At 39.9% G+C, this 17,900-nt stretch overlaps 1 protein-coding gene across 3 annotated transcripts in view; it reads right to left on the bottom strand.

The window, feature by feature from the left end:
- Window positions 1-17,900, bottom strand: part of THADA (THADA armadillo repeat containing) — a 365,800-nt gene that overhangs the window by 79,824 nt on the left and 268,076 nt on the right. For all 3 annotated transcript variants that reach the window (XM_017544862.2, XM_017544859.2, XM_017544860.2), the window contains exon 32: window positions 9,693-9,787. In XM_017544862.2, coding sequence (XP_017400351.1) covers window positions 9,693-9,787 — 95 coding nt within the window. The remainder of the gene's footprint in view (window positions 1-9,692; window positions 9,788-17,900) is intronic.

Raw genomic sequence — 17,900 nt, 5'->3', positions numbered from 1 at the left:
GGATAGTCTTTTGAAATACAGTGCTGGTATAAACGGATAGTCACATACGCAAAGGAATGAGGTTGGATCTGTACCTCACACCCAATATAAAAAGTAACTCAACATCGACCATAAATCTATGAGCTAAAGCTATAAAACTTCTACAGGAAAACAAGAGTACAAATATTTGTGACTTTGGATTAGGGAATAGTTTTAGACATGAAATCAAAAGCACAAGCAACAATAGAAAAAAAAATAGATACAATGGACTTCAAAACTAAAAACTTTTGTCCATCGAATAACATTATTGAGAAAGTAAAAATCCACAGAAAGGGAGAAAATATTTACAAATTGTATATCTTATAAGGGATAAATATCTTGAACATAAAAAGAACCCTTACAACTTGAGAATGCAAAGACAAATAACTCACTTAAAAATGCGCAAAGCATCTGAAGATACTTTTCTTTGAAGATACACAAATGGCCAACTAGCACTAGAAGATAGGCTCAAGCTCATTTGTCATTAGGGAAACGCAAATCAAAAGCACAGTGAGATCCCACAACTAGGAAGACTATTAATAAAACAGATGGACAATAGAGTTGGTGAGGATGTGGAGAAACTGGAAACTTCATACACCCCCGGTAAAACGATGGTTGCAGACTCTTTGGAAACAAATTAGCAATTCTTCAAAAAGTTAAACTTAGAGTTGGCATACAACCCAGACATTCCACTTCTAGGTAAATACCCAAGAGAATTGAAAACACTGTGCCTGGCAAAAACTTGCCCATGAATGTTTACAGCAGCAATATTCGTAACAACCCAAAAGTGAAAACAACCCAAATGTCCATCAAACTGCTGAATGGATAAACAAAATGTGATATCTATATACTGGAATATTATTCAGCCATAAAAAAGAATGAAATGAACAACACTGATGAACCTTGAAAACATGTTAAGTGAAAGAATCCACACATGAAAGGCCACAAAGCTGATTCCATTTACATAAACTATATTAAACAGGCTTTCAAAAACTACTTGCATAAACATTTAACTGACATGGGCAACTACTTACAGATTATCTGTAATGAGGGGCTGGAGTTGGGAAAGGCAGGAACACAGAATACTGAAACCACAGATGTGGCTGGACATGGTAATCCTGTAATCCCAGCACTTTGGGAGGCCAAGGCAGGAGGGTTGCTTAAGCCCAGGAGTTTGAGACGAGGCTGGACAACAAAGGGAGATCTCTCTCTACAAAATTAAAAATTAAAAACACAAAAACCACTAAGTGGGCATGGTGGCATGTGCCTACGCTCCCAGCTACTTGGGAGGCTGAGGCGGGAGGATTGCTTGGGCCCATGAGGTTGAGGCTGCAGTGAGCCACCACTGTGCCATTGTACCCCAGCCTGGGTGATAAAGCTGAAAAAATAAAATAAAATAAAAAATAAGAAATCATAGATGTTCTGAGACCCTAGTCGCTCACTAGAACAGTGTTTCATTCCTGGGATGAAAACGTGGGTAGAAAGTTTCATGACATAGTTCTTTCAGAGATACAACTCTCACATTATATGAGGCCCTTAACTTTGGTCACAGAAATGGACAGCGAATAAGGAGTCAGGAAAGTTCGACCTTTTCACTAACCAGCTGTGTAACCTTGGGTAAGTCACTTAAATTGCTATGATTTCTGAGCTAAAGTTCTAAAAAATTGTAGGCCTCTGTACTCAGCATGAGGTTTGGAATTAACAAAGAGTAAACACCATGTTAGCCTAGCAATCTAATAACATACCCTATATTATTCTGACTTCTGAAAGACAGCTAGGAATCATCTGCTTATTTTAGAAGCTCACTGTTCCCTGGGAAAGATAATTTTGGCACAAGCAGCAGTTCAGATGACAGTTCCAGTGTTTTGGAGAAAACCAACTAATTTATTGACAACAAAGCCTGTTTTTTTTCCTTCCTTGAAATTTCATAGCTGTAGGCCCAGAAATACAAAGTCCCCAGAATACTCTAAAAATATGTTCTTAATTCCTTTTTATTTCCCACCCGGAGCTGAGAGAATAGCACCAACTGTGTCATATTAAACACATCTGCACCCAACACTGATAAAGCCCATGACCCAGGAACAGATAAGAATTGTTTTCAATTTGTTCAAATGGAAATAGTTAAATTTAACCTAATTAGACCAAATAATCAAAGCAGGTGTTTGTAAGACGCCAATGTTTGTTTTCATTCTCTGCAATTGTTCAGCTATATTTCCCAGGAACTTAGGTAAAGGAAATTAATCTGTCATAAAAATCACTGGCCTATTTGTGTCACACATGTATTATTCATGTTGTAGGCAGTACAAATACAGGACATTGTTGAATACCTCTCACAGATTTTACCATTTAAGCATCATCAACACCTAAGCTGGCCTGTGGGGTGTGGGGGGGTTTGTTACCTAACTTCCATCGCATAAATATAAGCAGTAATAAATAAGAGCCTGTTTTCTAACTGTACAGTAATCTACAAAGCACATTGACTTGGCATTTAGACTATTTATAGTTTCTGATTCCACTCACACAAGCTGGTCACTTTTGAGACATTTAAAAGGAAAATAATAACAATAATAAAAGTCGTATTCCAGTAAAAACCAAATGTTTATTGCACTTGGCAGAGTGATGAGATCTGAACTATAAATACCAACTAACAAAGAAACCACAAAATGTAGTCACCAGCAGCCTGGTATTAGGAAGTGTTTTTGTGCGGTGGCCATAGGTCCACTTTCCAAGGGAAAAAGGGCAGGTGGCTGCCCGGGAGCAGTCAAGCATGCTCTTTCTAATAACACGCTCCAGCCCTGGTAGGCTCTCGTACTATTCCACACACGCTCGGGATGGGAAACAGAAACACAACCAAGAAACGCCCCATAAAAGCCTGTGACTTGGAAGCTCCTGAAAAGGGGATCCCTCTCTGATGCCTGGGGGTTCTGCAGCAGGGACAGAAGCCTGGAAAGTTGAGTCCACAAAGAGGGTTCTCAGGTTCCCTTCCCTATGTGAGTGACTGGTGTTTCCTGACTCTGGCCCTAGCTGTGCTGTGGGGTCACAGTACAGGCAGCTGGAGAGCTCACGATCTGCCACCTTAGCACAAATGGGACGCTGGGCACTTCTCGCTATGCCTCAGTTTCCATGTGTCTATGATGAAAGAACATTAGTACTTTCTTCATTAACACACATAAAAATGCTTGGCACAGCGCTTGGCATAGAGACAGATGCTCAATAAATGTTGGCCATTATTATTATAACCCCTCCAAGGAGGATGAGATTGAAAACAATGTTTCCTAAAAATGAGAATATAATGGACATCCTATCCACATTTCCGGGGTAGGAAAGCAGCCTTCTGAGATCACTTATATGAAAGGTATAGACGGACAAATCCTTATCCACCGAAAACATGTCTATCTAAGATTGCTATGTGATTTCCTTAGGATTAATCCTCTTCAATAGTCATATTTCAATATATTATACATACATGTAATTATAAAAGAAAAAGTTGCATGAAATTTATAAAATGGAGACTAAGGAAGGAAAATCCCACTCACAAATCCACCAAGAGAGCTTAAAATGAAAGTGTGAAAATGCAAGTAAGTATTTGTTTAAATACTTGGTAAAAGAAAATGTTCAATTCAATAGCTGTGACAGACACAATTTTAAGGGGTGTGGGCATAAGAGAAACAAAGTCCATCTCTCAGAGTAAAAGGGGTAAATATTTAGTCAAGTCTCAGATGGTATTTCTGTAAACAGAAACTTCAATGGAAAATTTCCAACCTGAGAGCAAATTATTTAAGATGGGTTTAAAATAAGAATTCAAGCTCTTGTCTCCATGTCCCTGCCCCTCCTGAAACCCAGAGCGCTGAGTCCTTGTGGCAGCCGGGCTCTTTCTTCCTTGTTCCCTCAACTACAACTGCGGACTATAATTTTCTTTCCATTCCAGCAGGAAACTGATATATACTAATGATGACAGCTGGATTCAGAAGAGGAAAAAGAATACAGGGGACAGAGAGTCCCTGTGGGTTTAAAACTCAAAACAAAACCCCCAGATTTGAAATTTTTAAAACCTAGTTAATGGCTGAGGAAACCTCAAATGATTGGGAAGCACTCAGATAAAAGTTTGAATTACACAAAACGCATCATTATCTTAAGCTTCTCTAATCACCTTCTCTGCCTTTCTCCTTCACTATTTTTCTCCTTGTTTATGCTCCCAGCCCTTCAATGTGGTTCTAAGATATTTTAGAGGTAGGAACAGCCTTCCAAGGTCATTTACAGAATAGGACTGAAGAGGGGATGAGTCCTAACATCCAAAAAAGTTTCCGTGAAAAAGCTCCTCCATCCAAAAATGTTTCCCTGAAATTGTTATTACTTCATTTCCTTTGGAATAATCAATCCCTTTCAAGATTCATATTTAAATACATTTAATGTTTAAACATATGTATATACACATATATTAATGAAACAGAATTATGTTTCATAAAATTACTAAAATAGAAAACGAGAGACGGAATCTCCCCTGTAATCCCACCATTCTAAAATAATTACTTTTACCATAGCGCTCCCTTTAATTCTAGTCTGGTCTTCCATTCCCCGCTCCCTACCTCCCAAAACCCTAATATTGATTATCAAAATGGCTGGACAAAGGCAAAGTGAATGAATCTCTAGTTATATTCTTTCTTTTAGAGACAGGGTCTTGCTCTGTCACCCAGGTTGGAGCCCAATGGTGTGATCACAGCTCACTGCAGCCTTAAACTTATGGGTTCAAGGGATCCTCCCACCTCAGCATCCTGAGTAGCTGGGACTACAGGCACATACCACCATAACCAGCTAATTAAAAAAAAAATTCTGTAGAGATAGAGTCATGCAATGTTGTGCAGGCTGGTCTCAAACTCTTGGCCTCAAGCAATCCTCCTGCTTTGGCCCCCCAAAATGCTGGGATTATAGGTGTGAGCCATTGTATCCAGCCACTTACATTCTCTTGGAGTGGCACTAGGAACTTGGTTCCATAAGGGTCCTAAAAATCCTGTAAGGATGAGGACAGAGAAAGAAATGTCACATTGTCTTAAAAACCACACTCTCTGTCTTGTATCTTCTAATAATCTCCTTTGTCTACAGGGTCAAATTCAAGCGCCTTACACTTTGGCCTATGAATGAGGCCTTCCATGACTGGGTTTCTGTCTCCCCAGCCTTATCAGTCACACCCCCCTGGCCTTGAACCCAGCACTCTAGTGACCATGTCCCTGGTGCTTTGAATGCTGTGCTAATTTGTGCCCTTACAGCTTTGGCCATGCTCCTACCTCTGTCTGTAATACCCACCTCCACCTGCCCATCCTGGTGAATCCCCACCCACTGACAAAACTCTGTTCAACCACCTCCTCTTCCAGGAAGTCTTTCCTGTCCTCTAAAGTAGAAATGATCTAACTTTCTTTAGTGCCTCCAATATGTCCCATACATACTTCCCTTAATACAGCATCTGAAAAATCCTTTACTGCACCTACTTATAAGCCCAAGGCATACTCATGTCTATCTCCAGATATAAGTGCTCAATATGTCTCTGAGGCTAGCAGGTCTGATGAAGGAAAAAATAAATAAACAAGAAAAAAATATGATCTTTTTCTGGATCAGCCAGAGGGACAGAGGTAACCCTAACCAAGTGGACTCCTAACATTCTAAGCCAAGTATGTTATACCGCAGTGTTTTCCTAGGAAAGCAAGCCTTTTGTCTTTCCTGAAGATGTTTAAAAATATGTGGAGAACAGTGAAGGTGAGGAGTTGAACACAGTGCTGCCTGGCTGAAGGAGGCTGGATTAGATGCATGGCTTCCAGCGAATAATAATGACAATAATATTAATAATACTTAGTATTTGTTGAGCATTTATTCTGTGCCATGCAAAGCACATTCTTCACACAGAGCTTTACATGTATAAACTGCAATCACTCTAAGATACAGATCTTATTATCCCCTTTTACAATGGTAAAACCATCTCAAAACAGCTAAATAACTTGCCTAAGGTCACACTGCCTAAGGTGGCAGATCTTGGGTTCAAACTCAGAGGTCTGGCTTCAGTCTATGTGGTATACTTCCTACTCTGAGCTTTGTGAGCTAATAATGGAGGCAGATTATATATATATATATATATATATATATATATATATATATACACCTTGCTTGAATTCAGAAAAATTTGCATCTGTTTGATACATGAGTTTAAATAAAATCTGTAATTTGATAACAGCTGTTACTATTCTAAAAACTAAGGAAAATTGCATTTCAATCAAACAGTTAATAAATCAATTTTATGAGGGCCTACTATGTGTTTAGATGACAAAGAATCTAAGACATGGTCCATTCTTTCAAGGAGCTTATATGCTAAGACTATAATTTCATCACATTATTTTGAAAGCATATTGAAATCTACATGTCGAAATAGGTGATCGCCATATTTGGTGATGTATTTATCCACTGCTTAACCTGTTTCAGGGAACAATTTATAAAACACACAAGTATAGATTTCACTACATTAAGCACAGTTTATATTTATCCCAAACAATGATTTCCATCTTAATTGCCATTTTATTTGGTATTTGGTAAGTTCTAAAAATCTATTCCATCCTCAGAGAAAGAAAATATACTCCCACTGTTTGTGTGGATGTATTATACGAACATGCACATTCATACAGATAGATACACAGATACATAAATACACACATATCCAGCGATTTTATAAGGGCAATTCTCTGAAGACTGATCAAAATTCGTGCTGTCCAAAAAAATATAAGTCATATATGTAATTTAAAATGTAAACAGCCACATTTTTCATCATTAATAATGTTACTTTAATGTATCTTTCGAATTGTTATGATGTCATTTACAATTCTTCCTATCTCTCCATTTGACAAAGTTAAATACCTTCAAAGTTAAATATGTATATTTCAATGGCAGTTTTACTTTTTTCTTTCTTATTTTTTCCCATTCTAGTTGCCACATTTAAGTTTTTTTTTTTTGGAGACAGGGTATCACTCTGCCGCCCAGGCTGTAATGCAATGGCGTAATCATAGCTCACTGCAGCCTCAAATGCCTGGACTCAAGTGACCCTCCTGCCTCAGCCTCCCACGTACCTAAGCCTACAGATGCATGTGGCTAATTTTAATTAATTAATTTATTTTTGAGGCAGAGTCTTGCTCTGTCACCCAGGCTGGAGTACAGTGGCACAATCTCAGCTCACTGCAACCTCCACCTCCTAGGTTTAAGTGATTTCTCCTGCCTCAGCCTCTTAAGTAGCTGGAATTATAGGCAGGTGCCACCACACCTGGCTAATTTTTATATTTTTAGTACAGACAGGGTTTCACCATGTTGATCAGGCTTGTCTTGAACTCCTGACCTTATGATCTGCCCACCTCTGCCTCCCAAGGTGCTGGGATTACAGGTGTGAGTCACCACACCCGGCATATTTAAATTTTTTTTTTTTTTAGAGATGAGGCCTCACTATGCTGCCAGGCTAGTCTCAAACTTCTGATCTCAAGTGATCCTCCTGCCTCAGCTTCCCAAAGTGCTAGAATTATAGGCTTGAGCCACTACATCTGACTTCAGCTGCCACATTTTAAAAAGTAAATGAAACAGATAAAATTAATTTTGATAATACATTTTAAATTTAACCCAATATATCAAAAACAGCATCATTCTAACACATACATAATTAATATAAAATTATTGAGAAATTTTATTTTTAACTCATACTAAGTCTTTGAAATCTAGTATGTGTTTTACACTAATAGAACATCTCATTTTGGACCAACCACATCTCAAGTGCTCAAGATCCACAAGTACCTAGTAGCTGCAGTACTGGATAGTGCAGGATAAAATATTCATACTATATATACAGGATAAAATAGTCATAGAATATTCTAGTTGCCATACCAGAATAAAAGTGTCCTGCCTCACATCTTACTCTGCAGAGTAACAACTTTAAGAGAAGTAATATATAGATGGAAGTGAAATGATGCTAAGTTATTAAACACAGCTTGTGAAACTCTAAATGTTAAACAGTTTGGAGAAATAGATGGTTCAAAAAAGCCAAAGTCATCTTCAAGGAACCCAGTTCACCGGTCAAGGATGCATAGTTGGGGAAGAAAGAAGGTATTTTACAACATGTAAGGGTTAACCATTCTAGACAAGGAATTATGGCACTAAATGAGCCAAGAAAAACTCAGTTCAAATAAACTAATGATGATAGTCAACCACAAACTATCAAAATCCCAGTGAACAGATTTGTAAGCAATGAACAAATCTGTGATGGCCAAACCCCTTTAGATACATAGGCAGAGAAATACTATAAAGCTACATGGAATTTGGAACTGAAATATGAAATGGTGGAAATCTAAAGCAATTTACTTGGTAACACTGGATTCACAATCTCTTTATAAACTCTGCACTCCAGTTAACTCAAGAGTAAACTAAAGTAGATGCAACTCTGGAGTCCCTTACAGCCAGGGCGACCAATAATTTATGATGCAAACCTGGTCACTTTCAAGAGTAAAAGGGGGCACTATTAATAATTATGCTACGGAAAGAGGCATAAACTGGGATTGTTTTATAGCTATAAAATCACATGATTTTACACTACCAAGAGGATACAACAGCTACCCCTATCCAGGGATGTGGAGTTGATGAGAGTCTAGCATGTTCTTATTACCACTGCATGGCCACAGGGGTTTTGTGGGCTAATATACATCGATCTGGGTGAGATGGTTTTGCATGCTCCCACCTCCCCAACCTCCCTCCTGCAAAGCATTTTAAATTGGTTTGAATTTGGGAACAGGGTTCCATATGGACAGAGCTGGACACTGACAGCCTGAATGTATTTACTGAAGATAACAAATCATTGACAGACTAAATGTAACAGAGGAAAGGCCTGGTCTGCTTGCACTCAGAATCTGACTTTGTAATTGTAGCCTCCTTTAGACAGGCCTAATCAATTAGAAGAGGCTGATTTTAACCAGTTGCAGGTTCATTACCCTGCATTCCAGTTTGTGTTGATGAAAATCAGTTTCAGTCCGTGGCCTGGAATTCATGTACAGCACTTTCGGCAGCTTCTTATATAAACACATCAAAAAAATTTTATTTGGAGTTGCCCTTCTTCTTTAAAAAAGAAAAACCACTTTGCAAATCATGATTAAGACAGAACAACTGAATGTGGATCTGGAGTCATAGCCAGAAACATACATGACCAAGAAACATGGGGAAAGTCAGCGCCTGAGACAGCAACTCATAAATCCATTGGTGTCAGGGTCGATTTGAGAAGAGTCTCAAATACCCAGCATCAAATGAGCCCAGCTCAGTCATTTCCACAGAATGGAACAGAATGAACTTGCAGCTATTCAAAATGATGACCTTTCAAAGAAAATACATAAAATAGCAAAAAGCCAGGGCTGTAGAAGCACAGAGGGTATCTGAGTAGACTTCACTCTTCCCTGAACGATCAACTAGAAAATAAATGACAAACTTCCAAAAAGAACAAGTTTCCCCGAGAAAGTTCTATGAGGGAACTATACAACACTGTTTAATTTTGATGTGTGGTTAGTCTTAAAAAAGCAGAAGGTAGAGCAGTGTGTGGCAGAGCCACTCAAAACGCCATCTACATTTCAAAGATGTGCAACCATTCCAAAATATAGTATAACTAAGAATCATACCTGGCTCTTTGTCCTTTGTAGATTTGTTGAGGCAGCAGGTCAACAGGAAGAGAATATCAATATAGACAGCTCTGGTCACCAAACATGGATTTTGCCTAGAAAGGTAAAGAACAGAATATATTGATATTTTATCTCCCTTAGGTCTGGGTCTCAGGAAGGAGAACATGGGTATTTTCTATGGTATATGATGGGGTTTAAGTAACTATGGCAAATGGTAAGAAAAGATGTACAATCACTGATGACAAGAAAATAAGCAACTCGTGAGAAAATGAAATCCTTGACCATATGATGGAGGCCAAGGATATGTGTAGACAACATAGATAAAAGCTCTATGCCTTGGCTTCAAATAAAATAAAATGAAAACAAATACCAAGAATGTATCCTGGTTAGTTGAAAACAAGATGGGGCAGAAGGGGTGGGGAGGTGGTATTCTATTATTCCTTAGGGTAGAAATTTGGAGAAAAAAAATCATCAGACATGAAAATCAGATTTAGTGTTTCGGAGAAGGAAAACTAACTCACATTTGAAAAACCATATCTATGGAATTGAAATAACCAGTTCAACAACAGACATGTGGCAAAATTAACAAACATTGGAGATGACATTTTCCCCAATAAACAGAATTTTTTCTTCATTCAATATATGGAGCAGCTCTTTGAACCACACAGTGGAAATAGTAAGTGGGCTCAGATTTGGGGGTCTAAACACAAAAGGAAGAACAAAGGCTTGCTTTTTAAGAACAGTACTGAAGGGCCTTGACTCTTGAGTGTCTTTGGCCATGAAAAGGCTAAAACATCTTTGGTGTACTAATAATACAACGTGAGTAATAGAGACAGCAGGGACAGACCTACATTTGAGTCCCGGCTTTCCCACTTATTATTTATGTGACCTGAATCAGACTCCTGACCTGTAAAATGGGAACTATATTATCACCTCTGCTATGGTTTGAATGTCCCTGCTAAAACTCATGTTGAAATTTAATGCCGTTGTAACAATGTTAAGAGGCAGAGCCTTTAAGAGGTGACTGGGTCATGAGGGTTCTGTCCTCATGAATGAATTAATGCTGCTATCTCGGGACTGGGCTAGTCATTTGGAGCGTGGGTTTGTTATGAAGACAAGTTTGGCCTGATATCCTCTCTGTCTTGTGTGCTCTCTTCTGCTTTCACCCTTCCACCATGGGATGACCCTTACCAGATGCCAGTGCCATGCCCTTGGACTTCTCCGGCTCCAGAACCATAAGCTAAATAGATTTATTTTCTTAATAAATTATGTAGTCTGTGGTATTCTGTTACAGAAATAGAAAATGGACGAAGACAGCCTTACTGAGTCACTGTGAGTGTTCAATGTGGTACAGGAAACTTAAAATACCCATCTCAGTGCCTGGCCATGGCAGATGTTCCAGAAGTGTTCATTCCCTGCCCTTGTCTACTTCCAACACGGATTACGAGATGGCATTGAAACTGGCACAAGTGTTCTGGCAAGTGAGTTTACATGTGGCTTAATCCTGAAATCTATCCTTCTCATTTCCTATAAACAAACAGTTTTACCATTTCCCTAAAGTTTATTCACACCTCTATCCTGAACTGCCTATATCTGGAGCTGGCATATATCTACCATGAAAAATGTATCAGATACGTTTTTTATTTTTTAAGACAGAGTCTTACTCTGTCACCCAGGCAAGTGGCACAATCTCGGCTCACTGCAACCTCCACCTCCCAGGTTCAAGTGATTCTCTTGCCTCAGTGTCCTGAGAAGCTGGGATTACAGGTACATACTACCACACCTGGCTAATTTTTTGTATTTTTAGTGGAGACAAGGTTTTTCTATGTTGGCCAGTCTGGTCTCAAACTCCTGGCCTCAAGTGATCTCACCCACCTTGCCTTCCCAAAGTGGTGGGATTACAGGCGTGAGCTACCACACCTGCCCTGTATCAGATACTTCTGATTAAGATCTGTCCAGTATTAAGGGTCTCTTTGTTGCTGAACTGCCCCAGTTCAGCCCCCATGACTTGCCTCACTTACGTAACTGCTTGCTCTCTGACCTTTACCTAGTGAAACTGCTAGTTTATACATATACCTCAGGTCTGGCTTAATTTCATACCTATACCTAGTTATTTGTAAAATTTCATTTTTTTGTTTTATTTATTTATTTGGAGACAGGGTTTTGTTCTATCACCCCAGCTGGAGTGCACTGGCATGATCTCCGCTTACTGCAACCTTGACCTCCTGGACTCAAGTGATCCTCCCACCTAAGCCTCCTAAGTAGCTGGGACTAGAGATGCACACCACCATGTCTGGCTAATTTTTGTATTTTTTTTTTTTTTCTAATAGAGACAGAGTTTCATCATGTTGCCCAGGCTGGTCTCAAACTCCTCGGCTCAAACAATACACCTACCTTGGCCTCCCAAAGTGCTAGGATTATAGGCATGAGCCACTGTACCAGGTCTAAAATTTCATTAAAAAAAAAATAGGTATTTGAGAGGCTAAGGCAGGCAGATCATCTGAAGTCAGGAGTTCAAGACAGCCTTGCCAACATGGTGAAACCCCATTTCTACTAAAAATACAAAAAATTAGCCAAACATGGTGGCACACACCTGTAATCCCATCTACTCGGGAGGCTGAGGCAGGGGAATCACTTGAGCCTGGGAGGCAGAGGTTGCAGTGAGCCAAATCGCCCACTGCACTCTCCAGGCTAGGTGACAGAGTGAGACTCCATCTAAAATAAATAAATAAATAAAATAATAATACGTGCAAAAATAATAGAAAAAATGAAGTCCCTTTTCCATAACCCTGCCCCCTGCCCACATTCTGTTCCTCTGAGGCAACCACTATTACTACTTTCTAGCACGTCCTTCCAGGCACATTCTGTTCTTTTATAAGCATCTATCTGCTACCCACTTGTTTATATACATGGTGGCTTACTATACATTAGGTTCTGATCATTACTTCTTTTCACTAATATATTTCAGATACCATTCTATTAAGAACACAGAGATTTGCCTCATTTTCTTTTCTTTTTCTTTTTTGAGACAGGGTCTTGCTCTATCACTCAGGCTGAAGTGCAGTGGCATGACCACAGCTCCCTGTAGCCTCAACCTCCTGGGCTCAAGTGATCCTTCCACCTCAGCCTCCCAAATACCTGGGTCTACAGGTGCATGCCACCATACCCAGCTAATTTTTAAAATTATTTTTTTAGAGATGGGGTCTGGCTATACTGTCCAGCCTGGGGTTTTGCTTTTTAACCTTGCCCCTATCTTTTGTGTCTAGTTTACCCTGGGACTCTGAATCATCACTTCCTGCTGTTACTCTTCCATTCACTATGGAAAGCTCACAATCTATGAAAACTTTAATGATATCATTCCCAATGGTAAAGATTTCTACGTTTAACAGTTGGGTCTGCCCCCTGCTGAAGCAAGAGCCACTCAGGGAGGAAAGCCAGTGGCCTGAGAAAGCAGGTAAGGCATCTCCTGTGCATCCAGCCTTGAGTTAGGTGCAGGGAGGACGTGCACAGGAGATGGCTTCTGACCTGAGAATTTTGTCTAGTTCTGGAGACAAAAACAAAGACAAACTTTAGAACAGGATGTAAGGTGTTAAGCCAAAAAACAAACAAACAAAACCCACCAGGGTAGACTGGAGAAATGAGGTTATACTTCCAACTGGGCCATGTAAGATGGGAAGAATCCAGAGGCAAAGTTGATAAGGAAGGGCATTTTGAAAGAGGGTAAGTGAGAGGGAATTCATTTGGCTTCTCCAGACCCGAAGAGAGCCAGCCTGGGAAGATTAGAGAATGCGTTGAGAAGGTAGAAATAAGAGCAAGGTAGGTCAGGCTTTTAAGTGATGGGATACTTCACGCTAACTGGGTGTTCCTTAGTATAATAATTGACTGCCTGCTCCCATGGCCTCACAGAGTCATAGCTTCTTGCCCCAAATGTTTTTCTGGTTTTTGGTGGAGCCATACAGAGCCATAAAGAAAAGTTGTTGAGAAACTTTGACTTTCAAGTCTGATGAGGAGCACAGTTTCCAGGAGATTTTCAGCTAAGTTAGCATATTTTTAAAAGTTTCTAAATGAATAGAGGAAAGGTTGACGATCTTAAAAGCCTCCTGCCAGACTGAAGTGTTTTGCATCTTCCCTAGGCCTGGTACAGGCTGGTGACCTTACTGGCCTCCTGGGACACTTCAGGAATCACTGACTGCCCCCACAACTGTGAGGCTTGGGGCCAAGTCTGATGTAGTCAACGAGATCACGGGAGGCTCCCTCAAATGCTGCTGCTTCAGAGTCCAGGAAACAAGATCTGCGGCCACAAAGGAGGCCATCCATGACTTCTCCTTTGAGATGACTCTGAGAGAAACTCTGGCCTGAAGCCCACTGCTCATGACTCCACCCTTGAGGACAGCCAAGGCCTCATAACATCCCTGTCTGGAGTCACAGAGCTGGGCTTCACTCTGAACTGGCTTCTAAGTCAGGAAAATAATTTTTTTCATTCTTTTTCTCTTGCTATTACTTGGTGTTTGTTCTGACTTGGAAATGGTGCACTGTGAGTTTAGGGTGAGCCAGAGGTTTGTTCTCAGTCTGTCAAGCCACTTTGATGATGGGAACAAAATCCCAAAGAACAGCACGCCAGCTGGACAGGAAACTAAGCCACAGGGTTTTGGTGGGCTTGGGGATTTTTTTTCTGCCCCCAAATGGAAAAATCCTGGCATGGAGCACAGCATAATGAAGATTTATAGTGCTTGAAAAAAATCAGAAGTGATCAGGTTCTAGCAGATGCACTGAAAAGCAGCATAACAGTGGCTTTCGAAGGAGGAAAAGGAATCCAGTACTATGTGGATGAAATTGACATACAGAAGGTGAAATGAAGGCCCTGTTAAGAGTCTTGCTTTTTCCACTCTTTTTTACCGTTTGTCCCTTACAAATATCCACTTAAGAACCTGATTAACATGTTTTTGCCTTGGGAAATCCCTGAGCTTCTTTAAATGTCCTGCTCTCTCTCCTAGAAACTGGGAGAAGCAGAAGGCAGGCAGAGAGCGGGCCTTCCCAGACACGTCCACAAAGGCCCCAGTGTCTAGAGGACAGCAGGAGTCTTGGGAAATCTGTGATAAATTATTCACTTTTCCTGTCCCTTCCGGAATCCCAGTGGCTGCAGGTTTTTTTTTTGTTTTTTTTAAACTGAGGCCTATTCATTCAGAAGACATTTATTAAGAGGCTACTGAGAGCCAGGAATAGTGGTGGGTTTGGAAATATGAAGATGAAGTGATTCAGTGACATAGTCACTGCCCTCAAGGAACTTAGAGTCCTGAATAGTGTTTTTCAAACTGCAGGTTATGATTCATTTAGTTGGTTATGAAATCAACCAGTGGGTGGTAGCCACCAAAGAGGAAGGAAAGAAAGAAGAAAGGAAGAAAGGAAGGAAGAGGAGGAGGAAGGGAGGGAAGAGGAGAGAGATGGGGGCAGAGGAGGAAGGGAGAGAAGGAGCTAGGAGGAAGACAGAGGGGAGGAAGGAGGAAAATATAATCAGAGCGTGTCAAAGTAGTGTAGTAAGGGTAAGCAACGTTTCATTAAGGTTTTTGCTATATATCAGGTTTCCATAAAGTCCTTGCCAAGCATGAATTTTTAACAAGTTATCTTTAAGATGAAAATAACCAATAAAATGCAATAAGCTTAATGGTATCAAGAGAATTATGCTTTGTATCCAAAATGACAGTAGATATGTTGAAAGCAAACATTCCTGAAATTAAATATGCTATATCTTGAGCAAATTCCCTCTCTGTTACATTTTTGACAGATGATTTCTATCTTACATAGCTATTAAAATTTCAGACTACACATGATTTCATGTGTGTGTGCACAGTATATACACACAAACATATGCATTAGGCCATATGTAAAAGCTATGTCTTGTTATGAATGGCTGTCAGAAACAAAAACAAAAAAACTTGAAAACCACTAGTGTAGTTGGGAAAACACACAACCACTCATGCTAGAGTATGATGGGTACCCCAAAAGGAGGGGTTGACAGAGTAACTGTTTGTCTGGGTGAGTCAGGAAGGGCCTTGGCAGAGAGCTGGAGAATGGGGAGGAAGCAGGCCAGGGCAAAGTGTCCCCAACAGAGGAAGTAGCATGTCCAAAGACTTAGGGACATGATATGTTTAGAGAATAACAAGTGCTAAAGGGAAAATGGTATGGGGGGATAGGCAGGAAATGATATAGGATGAGTCAACAGGGTCCCAAAATAGAAGAGGTCTTTCAGAGCTCCAAAAGTTCCAGAGAGTGAAGACCCCAGTGGGACCCTGTCAGCTCAAGTCACACTGGACAGCTGGGGTCCCCACTCAATACTGTGAAGCCTTGGTGGATTCCCTGGAAGAGAGAGTGAATTCACTTTGGACATACCAAGCTCCACCAGAATTTACTGCCATCTTCAGAGGGCTGGACACTGCTGTTCTGGCTGTAGGCTGCTAGTGTCTGTTAAGGTCTCTAAGACCCATGGCTTAACTTTATTAATATAGAAACATTTACTGAGAAGTATGGGTGATATCCTACCTGGGGTGGTAAGGGGAGGGAGGGGAAAAGGTTCTGGCTTTGCAGAGGTTATGATCTTGTTGAGGGAGGGGTATATGTAAAGGGAAAAAATACACATAAAAACAATCAGCATGTCATGGAGGAAGGCTCTAGAGGCACTGGAGAGATTGAGCTGGTAAAAGAGAAGGAATTCCAGAAAATCAAACAGGTGTAGCTGGCAGACTCATTCTAGCCTATCTGGGCTAATTCTCTCTCTTTTTTTTTTGGGGACATAATGGTTGCTTCCAAGTTTAGCAACTGTGAATAAAGCTGCCATAAACATGCAGGGTTTTTGTGGACATAAGTTCTCTTATTTATTTATTTATTTATTTTTATTTTTCTAAAAAAAAAGAAGAAAGAAAGAAAGAAAATAAAAGAATGAAGGAGAGGAAGAAAGAGAAAGAGGAAGAGGGAGAGAGAACGGGGGTGTTGCTTTATTGCCCGGGCTGGAATGCAGTCTAAAAATGGGTATGCCTATAATTGTGCTTAATAATAGAGACATGAAAAAAAAAATGAGGGAAGAAAATAGCAAACAAGCAGCCAACCAATATTTCATTTAAACCTGTAAATAGGTGTGATGTGGTACTGATAAGAGTGTATATTTTGTGTATTTAAAGTGGAGAGTTCTATAAATGTTAATTAAGTTTACCTGTTCCAGATCTGAGTTAAAATCCTGGATATCGTTGTTAATTTTCTGTCTCGTTGATCTGTCTAATATTGATGTTGAAGTCTCCCACTATTATTGTGTGGGAGTCTAAGTCTCTTTATAAGTCTTATATATCTGGGTATTCCTGTACTGGGTGCGTATATATTTAGGATCTTTAGCTCTTCTTGTTGCATTGATCCTTTTATCATTATGTAATTTCCTTCTTTGCTTCTTTTGATCTTTGCTGCTTTAAAGCAACTCCTGCTTTTTATTTATTTACTTATTTTTGCTCTCCATTTGGTTGGTAAATCTTTCTCCATCCCTTTGAGTCTTTTGTGTATCCTTGCATGTGAAATGGGTCTGGATGCAGTATACCGATGGGTTTTGGCTTTTTTTGCCTGTCTGTGTCTTTGGATTGGGGGATTTAGTTGATTTAAATTTAGAATTAACAATAATATATGTGAGTTTAATACTGCCATTTAATGTTAGCTGGCTGTTTTGCCTGTTGTTGATGTAAATTCTTGATTATGTTGATGCTCTTTACTTTTTGGTATTTTTTAGAAAGGCTGATACTGGTTGTTCCTTTCTATGTGTAGTGGTTTTTTCAGAAGCTCTTGTAAAGCAGGCCTGGTGGTGATGAAATCTCTGAGTGCTTGCTTGTTCACAAAAGATTTTATTTTTCCTTCGCTTATGAAGCTTAGTTTGGCTGGATGTAAAGTTCTTTTCTTTAAGGATGTTGAATATTGGCCCCCACTCTCTTCTAGCTTGCAGGGCTTCTGCTGAGAGATCTGCTGTGAGTCTGATAGGCTTCCCTTTATGGGTAACCTGACCTTTCTCTCTGGCTGCCCTCAGTATTTTCTCCTTCATTTCAACCCTGATGAATCTGGCGATTATGTTCCTTGAGGTTGGTCTTCTTGAGGAATATCTTCGTGGTGTTCTCTGTATTACCTGGAGTTGAATGTTGTCCTGCCTTGCTAGGTTGGGAAAGTTTTCCTGAATAATATCCT

This window comes from Cebus imitator, unplaced genomic scaffold (assembly GCF_001604975.1).
Source record: "Cebus imitator isolate Cc_AM_T3 unplaced genomic scaffold, Cebus_imitator-1.0 Scaffold172, whole genome shotgun sequence".
In the NCBI taxonomy this organism is placed as follows: Eukaryota; Metazoa; Chordata; class Mammalia; order Primates; family Cebidae; genus Cebus; species Cebus imitator.
Note: the sequence above shows the minus strand (reverse complement) of the source record. Positions and strands in the feature narration are given on the sequence as shown.